The 16017-nt window shown below is 43.1% G+C and overlaps 1 protein-coding gene across 3 annotated transcripts; it reads right to left on the bottom strand.

The window, feature by feature from the left end:
* Positions 1-174: 174 nt before the first annotated feature.
* LOC311508237 (uncharacterized protein) lies at positions 175-14855 on the bottom strand. Of its 3 annotated transcripts, none has more exons than XM_084572934.1 (29): positions 14734-14855; positions 12957-13159; positions 12238-12868; positions 12015-12118; positions 11845-11910; positions 10746-10901; positions 10523-10656; positions 10325-10419; positions 10187-10241; positions 9942-10076; positions 9600-9836; positions 9426-9492; positions 9139-9340; positions 8942-9048; positions 8473-8863; positions 8158-8289; positions 7532-7568; positions 7344-7457; positions 3491-7250; positions 3203-3354; positions 2873-3123; positions 2387-2444; positions 2142-2295; positions 1931-2051; positions 1821-1854; positions 1642-1731; positions 1292-1550; positions 882-1128; positions 175-786 (listed from the first exon to the last, which is right to left on the bottom strand). In XM_084572934.1, exons 2-29 carry the CDS (start codon positions 13151-13153, stop codon positions 673-675), a joined length of 8100 nt encoding a protein of 2699 aa, XP_084429060.1. In that variant the 5' UTR covers positions 13154-13159; positions 14734-14855; the 3' UTR covers positions 175-672. The 3 variants fall into 3 exon arrangements, with proteins under 3 accessions (XP_084429060.1, XP_084429061.1, XP_084429062.1); XM_084572935.1 differs by having other exon boundaries at positions 9600-9833; XM_084572936.1 differs by lacking the exon at positions 8158-8289.
* Positions 14856-16017: the final 1162 nt, after the last annotated feature.

Raw genomic sequence — 16017 nt, 5'->3', positions numbered from 1 at the left:
GGTGGGTGCTTCATGTCTAAGTAACATCCACATGAATGAATGCCAGGTCCAAAAGTTTCCCAGCAGAACATTGAACTGTCACAAGATGGTCAACGTTACTCACTTCTCTTGTCATATGTGGTCATAATGTTGTGGCTGATCAGTGCATGACAAGTTTCACAAAGTCAGTTTTTAGTGGAGAAATTAATTTTATTCACAAATTAGAGGATGTAACCTTTAAGGCAGACTAACACGTTGTGTGTATTTTTTTATTTATCAAATATATTTATCGTCGGCTCCATAACTGTATCAGGTACTCTTTGAGTGCTACACTATATACAGTACAACACATCTATGATAATTAGCAGGAAGATTTCTTTCTAGATTGCTCGCCTCTGTTTTCAGCGGACTCCTTTTTAATAAACCAGGTTTTGTTTTCTAAATTAAGACATAGAGTTAACAGAATAACACAGTGAAATGTACAACTGCACATGTTGCGTTCTAGAAAGTTGGGAACAAATACAACAAAAAAAAACTGATATTGTACAATATTTACATGTGATGAAACAAAAGCTGCCACTCTTTCAGTCAAACAACAGACGCTTTTGAAAATATAGTTATAAATTAGCCTGTACAAAATTAACTTAACACAAAAACAATAATGAAAAAGCTTGTTCTCTCTCTGACTCGCTCTCATCCCTCATCTACTTCAGTAAAAATGTCACTTAAGAAGTACTGAGAGACGTTGGTCGGCTCCTCCTCCACTGAGCCGATCTCCACACATTCGCTCTGCTGGGAAGCTGAAGCCTGGAATGAAGGACAAACAAAGAGCTTTACAAAAAAAATAAAAATAATTAAGTGTGGGTGGGTATTTCCCTCAAAGCTTCCATCTACCTCCTTACCTCAGCTGTACCCTGTGAAGTGCTCGGATTTGAGCTGCTGGGACTGAGGTCAGACGTCTGTTTCAAGTCCAGCTCTGTTTTTGTTGGTAATGTAAGGCTGACCGCACGTGACTCGGAGGCTAGTGAAGATTCTGCATGTTGAGTTTTACCCTCGGACTCATTGGAAGCTGCTTTGCCAGGTGGAGGGTCGCTTGAAGCAGCAGTGTTGTTTGTCTCAGAGAGGAAGGACGGGAAGTCTTTGGGTTTTCTGTAGGATATTAGTTAAAAAACACTTCAGACCAAATTGGGAATACTTATTTTATTCTATTTGCATTTGACTCTGTCTCCTTGCAACTGTCACTTTATGGGATCAACAGCAAAAACACTGGTCAAATGATTCAGATTCCAGTAAAGGATTGTGATTTCCTCACCTATTCCGAACACTAGTCCTCGTTCTCTGTGTCGTTTGTGCTCCTGAGCTGGTGTCAGGGTCTTTCCCACCTGTCTTCTTATCAGCGTCTACATGACTTCCTTTCTGCAGCCCAAAAGCTTCCGGCTGCACGGAAACTCCAGGATGCTCCGAGTCCTGGGCGGCGTTAGTCCTGGAGGGGACCGTCTCTCCTTCCTCGGCAGTCTCGGTCTTGCTGGTTTGTTTCTTCCGTGCAGTTCTGGACTTTACCTGCAGTTTGGCTGGTTAAAGGAGACGTGGCACAGGATGAAAAGCTGTTCGAATGCAGTTTGCTAAGAGCGGCACAGCATGAGCAGATATTTATCAGCGTACCTGTTCTTCCAGGGCCTGCACGTCTCTGCTTCGTAATCTCACCTTCGTCTACAGCTTCTGGAGACTTTGGTGGCTGCGCTGTCACACTTCCTGTTCCATCAAAAAATCAAAGTTAACTCTAAATAACACAACATTAACTGTTAGCTTAAATATGACAATAAATAATGTAGTAATTCTACCATGTGGATCCACTGGATGCTCCATAGGAGGAACCTGGTGGAGTAGCGAGAAATTAAATTAAATAATTTATATAAAAACGCAGCAACAAATGCTTTTCTACTTCACTTACTATCGAAGTAGATAGGTCTGGCTCCGTATCCTTTACATTGATGAGGTCCATCATGTTGCTGTCCTCCATGGGGACATAGAAGAAAGACCCATCTCCTGCTGCGAAACTCTCTCCAGAAACACTGCAGAGGGGTGGAGAAGGCTGCAGAATCAGACACCAAACTAAAACAATATCTGCCTGGGTGGCTAGCTGATTAAAAAAAAAGACGAACCCTGGTTGCTGTATTGATGCATCCGATACAGGAAGATGAGAGAAGTGCTCGCTCGCACTGCTCACCACCTCGCCCGATGAGGAGACCGGGATCTCGGTCAGAGAGAGGATGAAAAATGGTTCGTTGGGATCTGAAGGCACCTGTTCAGGCAGCACTGAGAGAAAGACACGAGGTTTGAGGCCAAATCCACAGGAAATAAAACAATAAATTTGATGTGGCTGAAGGATAATACATGACTGACTTACTCTCTTGGAATAATACAGGAAAACTTTGGATCCCTTCTTTGCTTGATGTTGATTCACTCTAGGATTAAGAGAAATATTTGAGGAACCTTGATAGTGGCGAGATCTTCTTGATCAATGTTAAACTCCAGTGGATATGAGCCTAAAAGAACCTTTTCATACAGTTATGGTCAAATTGGCATTTGTACAAGTACCAATAACATTACTAGCAGTCATTTCTTCTACATATTTAGTTATTTCCACTATAATTTAATGCTTTTAGCTAACAATTTCAATGAGTTATGCTTGTTTTCAAAGAAATTATCACTCTTCTGCAGCCTCTCCACAAAACAGACAACTGCATAGTGCCCTAGGTGGAGTTAGCTGTAATAGCAAAAGCCATGAATAATGTATGTGGACAGCCTTTAGCCGACACATGATGAATCAGTATTGCTCTGTGTCATCTGAAATGCTTATAAGTTTAATCCTACAGCAGAGTATTTCTCTTACCTGGGTAGTAGATACTTCCGTGACACATCCAAGAGAGGCTTGAGCATCATTTGAAGGGGAGTCATGTTCACTTTGATGTTTGGTAACCTGTGCCAAGCAGCCAAGAGAGGACCCAGCATCACTTACAGGGGAGTCCTGGCTTCTAAGTTCACCTATGACTTTCCCTACTGGTTGCTGAATGTCAGGTCCCAGTTCAGACACAGGTTTGTGGTCGACAGAGGCATCCACGCCCCCTGAACAGCTGCTCGACTCTGTGGAAAAGAAGAATGACTGATCAGACAAAAGCTACAAAGGGCGCCAATCCAGCACTGTGTTTTCAAGGGGCCACACCTTCTTCTGCTGTTGTGTTCTGTACTTTCCGAGGTTGTGGAGGGCGACCGGCGCGTACCAGGTTGGGCTTGGGTTTAATAAGCCTGCCTCTACGAGCCTGAGGAGCTTTTCTTGAGTTCTTGGAGTCAGTCAACTCCGACTCTGTTTCATTGCTACCGTAGGTGGGGAGAAAAAAAAAAAAAAATAGTTACAAGAGGAATTTCCACTTGCAATTCACTTAAAACACTATTTACACAGTCAGCTACATTTTGAGGACACCTGAATGTTGAGACGGAACTCATGGCTTACCTCTGGACTGATGAGTCTTTCTCCAAACATACGGGGTTGGCATTAGTAGTCGACGCAGTGGATTCATCTTTTGAAGACTCCACATCTGAAACTGGAGTGGGATCATTTATTTGTTGGGTATGTGACTCTGTGGTGGACGTGTCCAGCTTGTTATCCTCTTGTGAAGAAGGACTAGCTTCCTCTGGATCATTTTTTGACATTTTGTCCTGTGTTGATTTCGTTTCAACTTTTTTAGTGCTTTTACTTTCAAGGACTGACTCTGTTAACACAGACTGCTTTTCAGCAACCCTTGATGTATTTATGACCATACCTGAGGACGTAACTTCATCATTTCTGCTATCAGGTACTCTTTCACAATCCCCAGGTCCAACATTTATTGAAGAGAGTTCTGCATCAAATGAACAATGTACCATCGTCAAGTGCTTGATGTCTTTCTCTGTGAGTTCCAGATCTGTTTGTCCAATGTTATTGTCCCCAACTTTGTTTTCTGCTATCACATAAGAGGTGGTTTCCTTGTGTTCTGAGGATTTAGTGGTATTGCCAGACTGCATTTTTGTCAGTGCAGTTCTTGTGGAAGATCCTAAATTAGGTTTTGGTTTAACCTTGGGAAACCACCGCTTTCTTTGAGGTACATTTTGGTCTGAGACCACTGAGCTTGAGGCTGGTTCACATCCAACATCTGTCTTTAACTCCTTAGCTGAGGATAATTCCTTTGTGAGAGATTTATGAGTAGGGCATACATCCAGTGATGGTACCGAAACTGAAGCAGGACCGGGAGTTATGATCTGGCTTGATTTCTCTTGAGGGGTGGTATCGCTTGTTGGCTGAGCTTCTACTTCTGGGTGGTCAGTGGATTCAGGTATAGAAGTTGGGCTGTGAGGTTTCTCCACAAACTGGTCCTTTGTGGACTGAGGTTTAGACCTCGCAGTTCTTGTCGTCTGCGGAAGGTTTGGTTTGGGTTTGACTTTTTGCAATCGACTCCTTTTCGGTTGACAAGCAGATGCACCTTCACCCTCCTCTTGACAGACTGTTAACTCTTCAGCAGGTTTGACGAACATAGCTGGATGTCCACCAACTTCTTGGACTGAGCCTGAAACGATATCTGACCCTTGTCCAACTTGTGATTCAGTGACTACAGAGTCGGTTGTCTCCACATTATTACCGATAGTCTCAACATGAGATGTCAGGTTTTCATTTGTGCATTCAGAGGCTGACCCTGTGTCTATGGAAGCCAGTTCCCTACTGGGTACAAACTGGGCTTCAGAGAAGTTCTGCTTTTCTGAGGCACCTAATTCTACCTCATCAGCGGTTTCAACGTACGCCGTCTTCCCCTCATTTGTACACACTTCCTCTATGGATACAAGAGTTGAGTCTAAATTCAGTGAAGCTTTTGAAACCAAAGAAGGATCAGCACATTCACTCTCTTTTTCAGGAGTGGGGCTGTAAGTTGTTTGTGGTTCCACCTCTGCTGTTGTTTCCTTGTGAAACTGGGGATTTGGAGCTGGGATCGGGTCTTTCTCTACAACCTCTTTTGTGGATTGAGGTTTAGACCTCGCAGTTCTTGTCATCTGTGGTAGGTTTGGTTTGGGTTTGACTTTTTGCAATCGACTCCTTCTCAGTTGACAAGCAGATGCACCATCACCCTCATCTTGACGGACTGTTAACTCTTCAGCAGGTTTGACAAACATAGCTGGATGTCCACCGACTTCTTGGACTGAGCCTGAAACGATATCTGACCCTTGTCCAACTTGTGATTCCGTGACTGCTGAGTCGGTTGTTTCCACATTATTACTGGTCTCAACATGAGATGTCAGGCTTTTATCTGTGCATTCAGAGGTTGACCCTGTGTCTATGGACGCCAACTCCCTACTGGGTAAAAACTGGGCTTCAGAGAAGTTCTGCTTTTCTGGGGCACCTAATTCTACCTCATCAGCGGGTTCAACGTACGGCGTCTTCTCCTCATTTGTACACACTTCGTCTATGGATACAAGAGTTGGGTCTAAATTCAGTGAAGCTTTTGAAACCAAAGAAGGATCGGCACATTCACTCTCTTTTTCAGGAGTGGGGCTGTATGTTGTTTGTGGTTCCACCTCTGCTATTGTTTCCTTGTGATACTGGGGATTTGGAGCTGAGATCGGGTCTTTCTCCGCAACCTCTTTTGTGGATTGAGGTTTAGACCTTGCAATTCTTGTCGTCTGTGGTAGGTTTGGTTTGGGTTTGACTTTTTGCAATCGACTCCTTTTCGGTTGACAAGCAGATGCACCTTCACCCTCCTCTTGACGGACTGTTAACTCTTCAGCAGGTTTGACAAACATAGCTCCGACTTCTTGGACTGAGCCTGAAAGAACATTTGACCCTCGTCCACCTTGTGATTCTGTGGCGGCTGAGACAGGTGTCACTACATTATTACTGATAGTTTCAATGTGAGAAGTCAGGTTTTCATCTGTGCATTCAGAGGTTGACCCTGTGTCTCTGGTTTCCCGCTCCTTACTAGCTTCAAACGGGGCTTTAGAGAGTTCCTGGTTTTCATATGTTGTGGCACCTAATTCTAACTGATTAACAAGTTCAACACATGCAGTTTTCTCCTCATTTGTAGATGCTTCCTTTGTAGCAGTAAGAGTTGAGTCCAAATTAAGTGATGCCTTTGAAGGTGAAGCAGGATCAGTGCTTTCATTCTCTTTTTTAAGAGTAGGGGTGCCTGTCGGTTGTGGTTCCACTTCTGTTATTGATTCTTTGTGGGACGTTGGGCTTGAAGTTGGACCAGAGTCCTCCTCTACAGAACTGTGAGGTTTAGACCTTGCAGTTCTTGATGTCTGTGGTAGGTTTGGCTTGGGTCTGCCTTTTGGCAATCGACCCCTTCTTGACTGGAAAGCAGTGCCAACTTCACTCTCTCCTACTTGACTGAGAGACAAATCTTCTGTAGCAGGCGGTTTGTTGCTGCTCTCTTGCACTGGGACTGAATCTGTGTATGAGCCTTGTCCAAATTCTATAACTGCTGAGTCAGATGTCCCAGGATTACTAAAACCAGTGTCAGGTGTTCCGATACAAGACTTCTGCTTTTCATCTGAGGATTCAGATGCTGGCTTTGTGTCTCTGCTCGTCTCATCCTTGCTGGGATCAAACTGAGATTCAGAATGACAGAGGCTATGGATTTCTGAGAAATTCCCATCAGCTGTTGCTGCATCTGATTGTGCCTGATCAAAAAGCCTCCTCGGACTGTCAGAATCATCAGTTACTTTGGCAGCACAGGAAACATCATCTTTCACCAAAGCTGGAGCACAGTCTGGAATCTTTGAAGTTGTTTCTTCAGCAGCTGCTAATGCGTCACTGGCTTGAGAAAGGCTAGCTTGAGAGTGGCTCTCTTCAGCTATCCTTACTGCTGATGTCTCTTGTTGGGATTTTGATTGTGCAGTCCTTGAGGATCGGCTAAGGTTAGGCTTAGGTTTTACCTTAGACAAGCGTCCCTTCTTGGCTTGTGGAGAATCCTGATTTAAGCACTCTGGTTCTGAATGCAATTGAGGGCTAGGATCACAAACAGTCTTCTGCTCATCACACTTCGGATCGCTTGTGTTAACAATAAGCATGTCACCACATTCTGTTATGGTGTTTTGCAGTTCAACACTGGCAACAGATGTTTCTGTGAGTTCCTGGCCAGCAGCAGTAGACACAGAAGTAGTGTCACATCCCTCTTGAGCAACAGGTTTTGATGCAATCTCTTCTTCTAACTGACTGGTTTCGTCCACAGCAGCTGATGTTGTCACTGCAAGGGCATAAAATGGCACATTTTATATCAACTACAATTTAAAATAAATTCAATCATATTTTAAATGCATGACCATTTGGTGTCTCTAACCTGTTCCGTCTTCTTGTATGACTGTTTGAGTCTGTGCCGACTGTGACAGGTGAGCCAGGTTGCCGATGGTCAGCAGGGTTTGAGCAGCCTCGTTATAGCTCTCGTCCTCAGTTACTGAAAGGAAAATACAACCATGAATATCTATAATGAAGCTCTATATTAGTACTCAAAATGCATTTTCAACATACCTTCTGTGTGTTCTGAAGAAAGGAAGTCTATAACATCCTGCAAGGCAAACACGGATATTTTGAGCGACATCAAAAGATTCCCTCACAATAGAACATGTAATAGACTAGCCCCAGTTACACTTCCTTGTCATTTGCTTCCTTTATCTTTGTCACTTGATTCCATCTAGATACAAAAGGGTTGCCATGACTACATGGAGCTCAGCAAAACATGGAAAAACCAAGACTGCTTGATTCACTGTTCAAACTTCATCCTACATTTTAAGTGCTAAACCTTGTAAAAGTTATCAATCTCGAAGATATACTATCGTACTAATGTTGTGAGGATATTGCCCAGGTGCCAAGTGAAAGACTCCGGTGACACTGTTAAGATCTCTGGCAAGTCAGGTTCAAAAACACATCTGCAATTGCCACTTGTTGAGTATAGGTGCCGCCAAAGAGAGGAAGAAGGAGATCTTGAAGGTTGCCACTTTAAATTAGAAATTATGCTAACCAAAAACATGCATTAAATACATGGAAGTCAATGCCAGAAAAAAAAGTCCCACAATATCTACGATTGGATGTTAAGAATCTTAAAAATAATAGGTGTAACTGGGAAAATCATTTAATATCATATTTTAAACACTTACAACCAGTAGGTCCAACTGATGTTCACATGGTTCTGCTGTGCCTGCCTCATGTGCCTCCTCACAAGAGGAATTAGGGCACAGTCCATCTTGGGACATGCCCAACATATCGGGCATACTGGCCAAGATATCAAGCTATGAGTGAGATTGGGGTGAGGAAAGGATCAGAATGGAGGGTTTGAAGTATGGAATGGAAAACCATGCACAAACACAAATTACAAAAATAATTGTCACACAAATTATGGGGGAAAAAAATTTAACTGATGAGTGGTATGGGTTTGTGCAGGATATGATTGGGGTGTGAACAGACTCTCATACCTCCACCATGGTCTCATCCACTTCTGAAATCACAGGTTGAGGGGTGTGGAGGCTTGCAGGCACGAACACAGGGGCACTGCTGTCTTTACCGGGGCTACATGCAAGCTGCTGCTCCTCCACCAGCTCCTCATTCAACCACGGCGTTTCAATCTCGTCATCGCTGGATTCTGACTGAGAGGCCCTGAGCGTGACCAGTTTGGGCTTTTTGGACTTCGGGGCCGATTGCTGCTTTGATGACACTGCCCTCTTGGCTGTGGGTTTGGGTTTAAGCCTGGCAGGAGAAGAAGTGGACCCCGCTGGTGAAGCAGGAAGGGTTTCAGATGCTGAGGAGTGTGCATCCTCTTTGGCAGGGTAATTCAAGAGCCTGGTGGGTTTGGGAACTCTTCCATACCTAAAACAAAAAGGCAGTTACTCACAAATAAATCCAGAAAGGAAACGTTTTTTATATAGTTTTAGAGAGAGCCTGTACCTGGTAGGTCTCAGAGGTTTAACAGTGGCATCCTCTTCTTCAGAGGAAATGTCATCATTACCGGATTTCTTCATATTGGCTTGGCTTAAAGGTGATGCATCATTTGCCTAAAATATTAGCGCAACTCCCAGTGATGCAAATACACAGTTTATAGAAACGTTTGATGGGTGTACACTAAAATGAAAAAATGAAATTACCTGCTCTTTGGAAGCACCATCGCCCACGCTCTCGTCCCCTTTATCTGATGGAGTGTCTTTGGCCTCCTCTGTGGAAGGTGGAGGCTTTTTACCCCACTTACGCCCCAAAGGCAGGAGCGGTTTTGGTGCTCTTCCTCGTGAGAGTTTCGCTGGCTTGACTGAGGTGTCCTTGTCTGTATTCTCCTCCTGAATCTTTTCGGACCTTCAAAAAAAAGAAGGAAATTTAATGCTAACAGAAGTGCGAAACAAAAATATTTAACACAAAAGACGATTTGAGGTTTAATTACATGTCAGAATTTGTCTGGTGGTCCTCGGGAAGAGCTGCCTCAGCATCTTCAGGGATCCCCGCCTCACCTAATAGAGTATAAAAGCAAAACACAATTATGTAACAAATGTGGAAAACAACAAGAATCAATTGGGATGTTAAAATATTAACAGAAACACTTTTTGCGCTCCTGTACCTTGCTCATTTGATCCATCATTCGTTTTCTTCTTCTTTCCATCTGGTTCCTCAGTCAAAGCGTCTGCTTTGGTCTTCGTTTTGCGTTTCCTCTTAGGCTTAGAATCAGGGGTTTCTCCCTCATTACACAGGTCCTCGTTCTCTTTCTCTCCTTCCTTCTCCAAGTCAGGAACTTGATTCTCATTCGCCTCGCCTCCCTCCTGCACATCATCTCGCTTCTTTGCAGATTTTTTGACTGCTTGGAAGGGGGGAATGGCAATAAAATGTTTTTTAAATTGAGAGGGAGAGCTCAGAGCTGTAGCCCAGACAAAAGGAAGATTAAAAGGCATGGGGAGATAGTTACCCTTTTCCTTCTTTTTATTCTTCTTGGGCGAGTTCTTCCGAGCGAGGGACTTGAGTTTCTTCTTGTTTTTCTGATATTCCAAAATTTTCTCCAGCAGCTTGGAGAAGTACTCTATGTCCAGTTTTCGCCTCTCCTCTAAAAAAACAATCATCAGTACATGGAGGATTAAAATATAGTCACCAAAATCTAATCTAATCTAATCTAATCTAATCTCATTTAACCAGCTAAACATACTGAAGCCTTACTGAAAGCTTTGTCAATCCTCCAGGCATTCTCTCGCTCTTCTTTCTTGAATTTGTTCTGAAAGCTCAAATCAATGCAATTAATGTATACAACAATTCTAGAGTCGTGTTTTAATTATCATGTCGGAACTCATCACTGACCTTTATCTCTGATCGAGCTCTGTGTGGAAACAGTTGACAGATCATGGAAAAGTCCGTCCCCACCATGTTAATCGCCAGGAAGAACATGTCCGTCTCTGATGAAAACCAACATAAAAAAAGAAAATATATCAATTAAAAATCACAGTATGTGCTGGGGAAAATATTATAATGCTTTGAGTATCTATATTATTGTTCCACCTTCAGTGGACCAGGGTTTGGAATAGGTCCCTTTCCTGAAACTTGAGTAGGTTGTAGTGGAGCCACGCTCAAAGATGGGATCTCGATTTTGCGCTGGGTTTGGCCCTTTGGCTCGCTGCACTTCCACCATTAAGCTGAGACACAGATTGAAAGGGTATTATTAAGCCACAGAAGGGTCTAATATCACAAGGTACAATCACATGGACTACAAAGCTCCACTGACCTCTCTTCGTCAATGATCAGTGAGCCGTCTTCTGCTACTTTGACCCGAGGAACCATGAGTGCATCGTCGTCCTCTTCCTCTGCTTCCTCGTCTCCCTCCTCTCTGGAGCTTACTGCGGTAGGGAGTTCTTCAGGCTCCTGTGCTCGCTCTGGGGACCTTGTGGGGAATACAGGGCAAACATCAGGCAGGGTATGCGCTCAACATGTACATTAAGTAAACTACCGTATGTCCACATGAGTTATACCTGCAGAAAGAGGTATCAATTGAAATTACATGCGTTCTCAAGACTTTTTCTATCATTAAATCTCATTTAGATGGTCGAGTTTAAGAAGTAGTGATCAGGCCAGACAGTTAAGTTCTGCATGTCATTAATCAGAAACATTATTGGAGGTATATTTTTTCTGTGGAAACTGTCCCCAACTTCCAAATAAAATCAGAAACGACATTTTTCATTTATGCTGTTAACACGTGACTCACGTTTGCATGGTTTAATGTTCCAAAACATTGCTTCAGCACCTCTTTTCACCCTCAGCCGCTTTAACACCCCCTCTTCCAAAAAGTCCAGTCTGCTTTTATTGGTCAGCAAGGCCCACTATTTTGTTTCTGGTCAAGTGCTCAGCGTGATTCGTGTCAAACTAGCCACTGAGTGGGTAGTACGCACATGTGATACATGGTGACGAAGACAAGTTATCAAAGGGAAGACTGCACTGAAAACAACTGTGAAAACTTTTTATGTACACAAAACACTCCATCTTATTCACGTCAGTGCTTTTCCATCTATATTATTGCACCTTCCTGTGTATAGAATATATATTTACTTTTAATTCTATTTCTTGTACCTATGCAAATCTTGTATTTTATTTTATTATATTATATTTAACCGTCTTACACCTATTTTTCTTATTACTAGTGGTTTTTAAGAGTGTTGTTTTTTTTGTTTTGTTTTTATGTGCAGCAACTGAGCTACTGTGACCAAGCACTTTGTGGATCAATAATGTCTATCTAAGTCTAAGTCTAAACAAAGTCTATATAAGGCACTGAAAGAAAGGGAAATCCCATAAAGAAAGGCGATTTAAAAAAATAATGATCATAAACTTACTCCTCTCTTACTGGGGACGGTGGGACCACAAACTCATTCTCTTGAGCCGAGTCTTCCAAACTAGATCTGGAAAAAATTGCAAAATGTCTTCTTATCTTGTAACATCCATAACAATCAATATAAAACCTAAGAGATGAAGGCAACACGCGGTTAAGGAAACGGTCACTTACGGCATGGGGTTGGAGGTCGGAAGATAACGGATGAGGTCACTCATGGTCATTTTTGCAGGATCTAAAGTATATTCCTTGGGAAACATCTTAATTTTCTTGAGTTTCTGCAACAAGAAACGACACCCTCCTTTCACTGAATGAATTGTAATATATATTAATATTAAAAGTAAATACTGATAGATAGAAGGAACACGCTGCGTTCACAGACATGATCTCTGCTCACCTTGTCTTTGCACATCTCCTTTCTGAGCAACTCTCTGAGCTTTTGGGCCTTTGCCAGCCTGTGTAAATCTGATGGGTCATTCAGGAGCCTGCTCAAGGTGAACGCTGACGACGTCTGTGAAAGCAAACTCTTAGATGACACAAGCGTCTTGGCTTTCTCTGATATTTCAATAGCTTCTTTGTCCGGTAGAGATGGTGGTACTTCAGGTTGTCTGGGAGGAACTTCTTTAACCTGAGTGTCTGAGAGAATTTCCAATTCTTTGCTACTGTCCCCTGGCAGAGGGGTTTCTGCTAGCGAGTCTTCAGCTAGAGGGACAGATGATAGTCCTGAACTTTCAGAAGAAAGGGTGGCGGGTTTAGGTTGTATTGTGGGCTGTTTGGTCTCCTCTGAAGGCCTTCGTCGCCTCGGCGACTGAAGACCCTGAGGGGCTGCTGTTGCTTGGCTGGATGTTGTTGGCTTGTCGAGGTCTGAGCCAGAACCAGGAGTTTCTGCTACTGCCTTGGCAGGGGATTTTGCCGCTCGTGCGAGGGCGGCCCGTCCAGGGGCGACTTTGGGCTTAATAGAAAATCGCTTCCTTCTCTGGACTGCTGCTGAGGAGCTGGAACCTTCCCCAGTCTGGTCGCTGCCATCACTAAACCGTAATAAGACAAAAAGTATTTTTCCCGTACACACGAAAAGTAGTAATAAAATAACTGGAAGACACTTTTCCTGTCACTCACCCTGGAGCTGGAGATTTTTCTGTTGTGGTCAAATCAGCCTTGTTGTCTACCACAGGAGTAGCACTGTTGCTCTCGTTGGCGTCTCTTGGGGTCTCACCGGCCTCCTGACTTGCTGAAGGGGTTTCCTGAGATGCGGCCGCCGCTCTCCCTCCCGTACTGACATTGGGACGCACACTAAATCTTGACCGACGAAACATTTCGACCTGGCAACAAACACAAAGTAAAGGCTGCGTCAGTCTTACAAACAAAAGGAAACCCTGAGAATGTACTCGGATAATGTGGAGAGGACATGCTGTGGAAAACAGTCAAGAGACAAAAGACAAATAGGAACAGATTTTACTTAATGAATAATTCAACCACTTTGTGATACAGGTACACATTATGTGATCCCCTGGTGGGCGACACTGGAACATGACTGCTAATCACGTGGTATAAAATTGTGTAAATTGTTCCAGAGCACCCCACAGATACTTGAGCAGTTTGGGATCTAGTGAATTCGAGTCCTGGCACATCTTATCTCCTCAGGCCTCTGGGACATCATCGATGCCAATCAGTTTGGCCTTGTACCTTACACCGTCCCCCTGAAATCTGCCCAGCAGGTATTCATCTGTCTTTTCTATTATTATGAAGAAAAAAAATAAAGAAATCTATGATGCACCGATCAGAAAAACATTATGACCACCTTCCTAACATTGTGTAGGTCTCCCTTGTAGCTCCAAAACGGTTGTGACTCATCAGAGAATGGACATGGGCCTTCTGAGGGTGTCCTGTGGTGTCTGGCAACAGGATATTGTTAGTGGGGGCCTTTGGGTCGTATGGGTTGAGGAGAGGGACCTCTGATACTTGATCAGTTTGGGATCTAGTGAATTTGTTCCTAAAGCATTTTTGTGTGTGTCTGTGTCAGGCTGCATCCTGCTGGGGATGGCTGCTGCCATCAAGGAGTGTCATTGCTATGGGGTGGGGGTGCCTGGTCTGGTCTAGGTGGGTGCTACATGTCTAAGTAACATCCACATGAATGATAAGTTTCCCAGCAGAACATTATATTGTCACATGATGATCAATCACTTCTCGCGCCAGTGGTCATAATGTTGTGCAACACACAAGATATGAAAATATGGTATAATATAACATGTTTAAACATCGTATTCACTGTATAATGACAAACAGGACCTACAAATGTAAAGATAATGTTTGTAATGTGATTAAAAAAACATTGCCCAAAGAATTTGTCAATCTGATCCTTTTAGTGTGCATGCTATGTGAGATTTGAATAGTTTTGCAAATTGAAGTAGTGGCAAGATTAAGGTTAGTAACTGTGAAATGTCTTTACTGCTAGCTCTGAGGGTGGTAACATATAAACATGCAGCATTAAAAACTTCTCTTTCCTGCAACTTGGAAACTTTACAGCAACTCTGCAGCCAACCGTCAATTAACCGTCAAGAGCTAGTGTGCACAGCTCAGACATGAGGTTAAGTGACAGGGCTGGGGACGTTGACAGTCGACATGCGTTGACAGTAAATCATCGTAAAACACAAATATAATCAACCGTACGTTTACTAAGCCCAAACGCGTTATTAAAACTAGTTCAAACAGCTCACAAAACGAGCCAATAATAGATGAAAGAAGTCGAAAAGTCCAGAAAGCTGGTCTCCAACTCGCATGACAAGTGACTCTCCGCGAGTTGCACCGTGCTATTGTAAACGTAAATGAAGCTGAGACAACTACATTTATATATTTTTCGGCGTCTGCGTGTCTTACTTTGCGTCTGACAACGTACCTGTCTCAGAATAGCTCGTCCCCGGGGAGAATTCGGCTTTCTTTTATCGACGAGGAGTGGCGAATAGCGGACCCCATGCACACACTACACCGCCATGTTTTTTATTGACGCTGTGTTTACGTGAGCGAAGGGGGTTCTGGGAAATGCAGTCCGGTCGCAGCAGAACGCGATGAGGCAAGAGCTCACTGTCTGTGTGCAAGCGTTCGCCTGAGTTTGCTTTAAAATTTCCAGTAATTTAAAGGTTTTGGACTAAAGCGTGAGTAGAAATTAATTTGTGATAGATTTTGTAGAAAGGCAGTCTAAATGAGGACTTTAATTAAATGTTTTCCCCCCCAATAAACCTCATCTCAAAACAGGCACGTTGTGACCAGCTGATGTAATTTCTTTGTTTCTTGCCAAAACTATGCCAATATAAAATGCAACAATATGATTGTGGACTCCATCGTTCAGTAACTGCTCTTTATTTTTTATATTAAGTAGTTTTTGTTCCGTTTCCAAAATCAGGTCCCACCGAGATTTGAACTCGGATCGCTGGATTCAGAGTCCAGAGTGCTAACCATTACACCATGGAACCCCGGATGACGTGCCGCGTTCACAGACATCAGAAAAACTCGGAGCCGCCACTTTATTTGGGAAGAAATCTGGTTGTACTTGTTGTTTGGAATGAGTAAACACAAACTATGCTAGAGGGTTTTGAATGAAGGCTATATGCATTGAGTTGATGCGGCATTATTTTTTGACTTTTAGGATTCATACAACCACACAATTAAAAAAACAACTCAAGCTATATGGTAAAGTTTGATTTTAGGAAGAGTTTGATTGTGGGTTATGGTTATGACACTGTTTCGCCACTAGAAGGCAGAATTCCACAGAAAGAACAGGAAGTAGTCTTATAACACCGATACTTAAAGGTATCGGAGCAAGTAGGTTCCACCGAGATTTGAACTCGGATCACTGGATTCAAAGTCCAGAGTGCTAACCATTACACCATGGAACCGCTGGAAGCACAAATTTAAGCACGTAATTACGTAGGCACGTAAGGCGTAAACATATACGTAGGGACGTTTACACAAATAAACGTATGGACGTATGTTTACGTCTTACGTGCTTACGTCTTATATACTGTTCAGAGCATGTCCTCGAAATGAACAGCAGTAAAATATATGCAGATGTTTACATGTACAACATATCCAGCATTTGCTGTTTTGTCATTCATTTCTACATAATGTTTCCATGCGACAATCAGCATTCTGCACCTCGCATCCAGCTATTTGCAATGAAACC

This window comes from Chelon labrosus, assembly GCF_963514085.1.
Source record: "Chelon labrosus genome assembly, chromosome: 22".
NCBI classification, from domain to species: domain Eukaryota; kingdom Metazoa; phylum Chordata; class Actinopteri; order Mugiliformes; family Mugilidae; genus Chelon; species Chelon labrosus.
The sequence above is the reverse complement of the archived record's forward strand: the minus strand, read 5'-3'. Positions and strand labels throughout refer to the sequence as shown.

Bases quoted from the DNA above. Each gene is read 5' to 3' on its own strand.
- LOC311508237 (XM_084572934.1), bottom strand. From the start codon at position 13,153: ATGTTTCGTCGGTCAAGATTTAGTGTGCGTCCCAATGTCAGTACGGGA. The intron at 11,911-12,014 runs GTAAGTGACCGT...AATTTTTTCCAG, and splicing joins CCGACCTCCAACCCCATGCC to ATCTAGTTTGGAAGACTCGG. The intron at 1,855-1,930 runs GTAAGTGAAGTA...CTACTCCACCAG, and splicing joins CAGACCTATCTACTTCGATA to GTTCCTCCTATGGAGCATCC.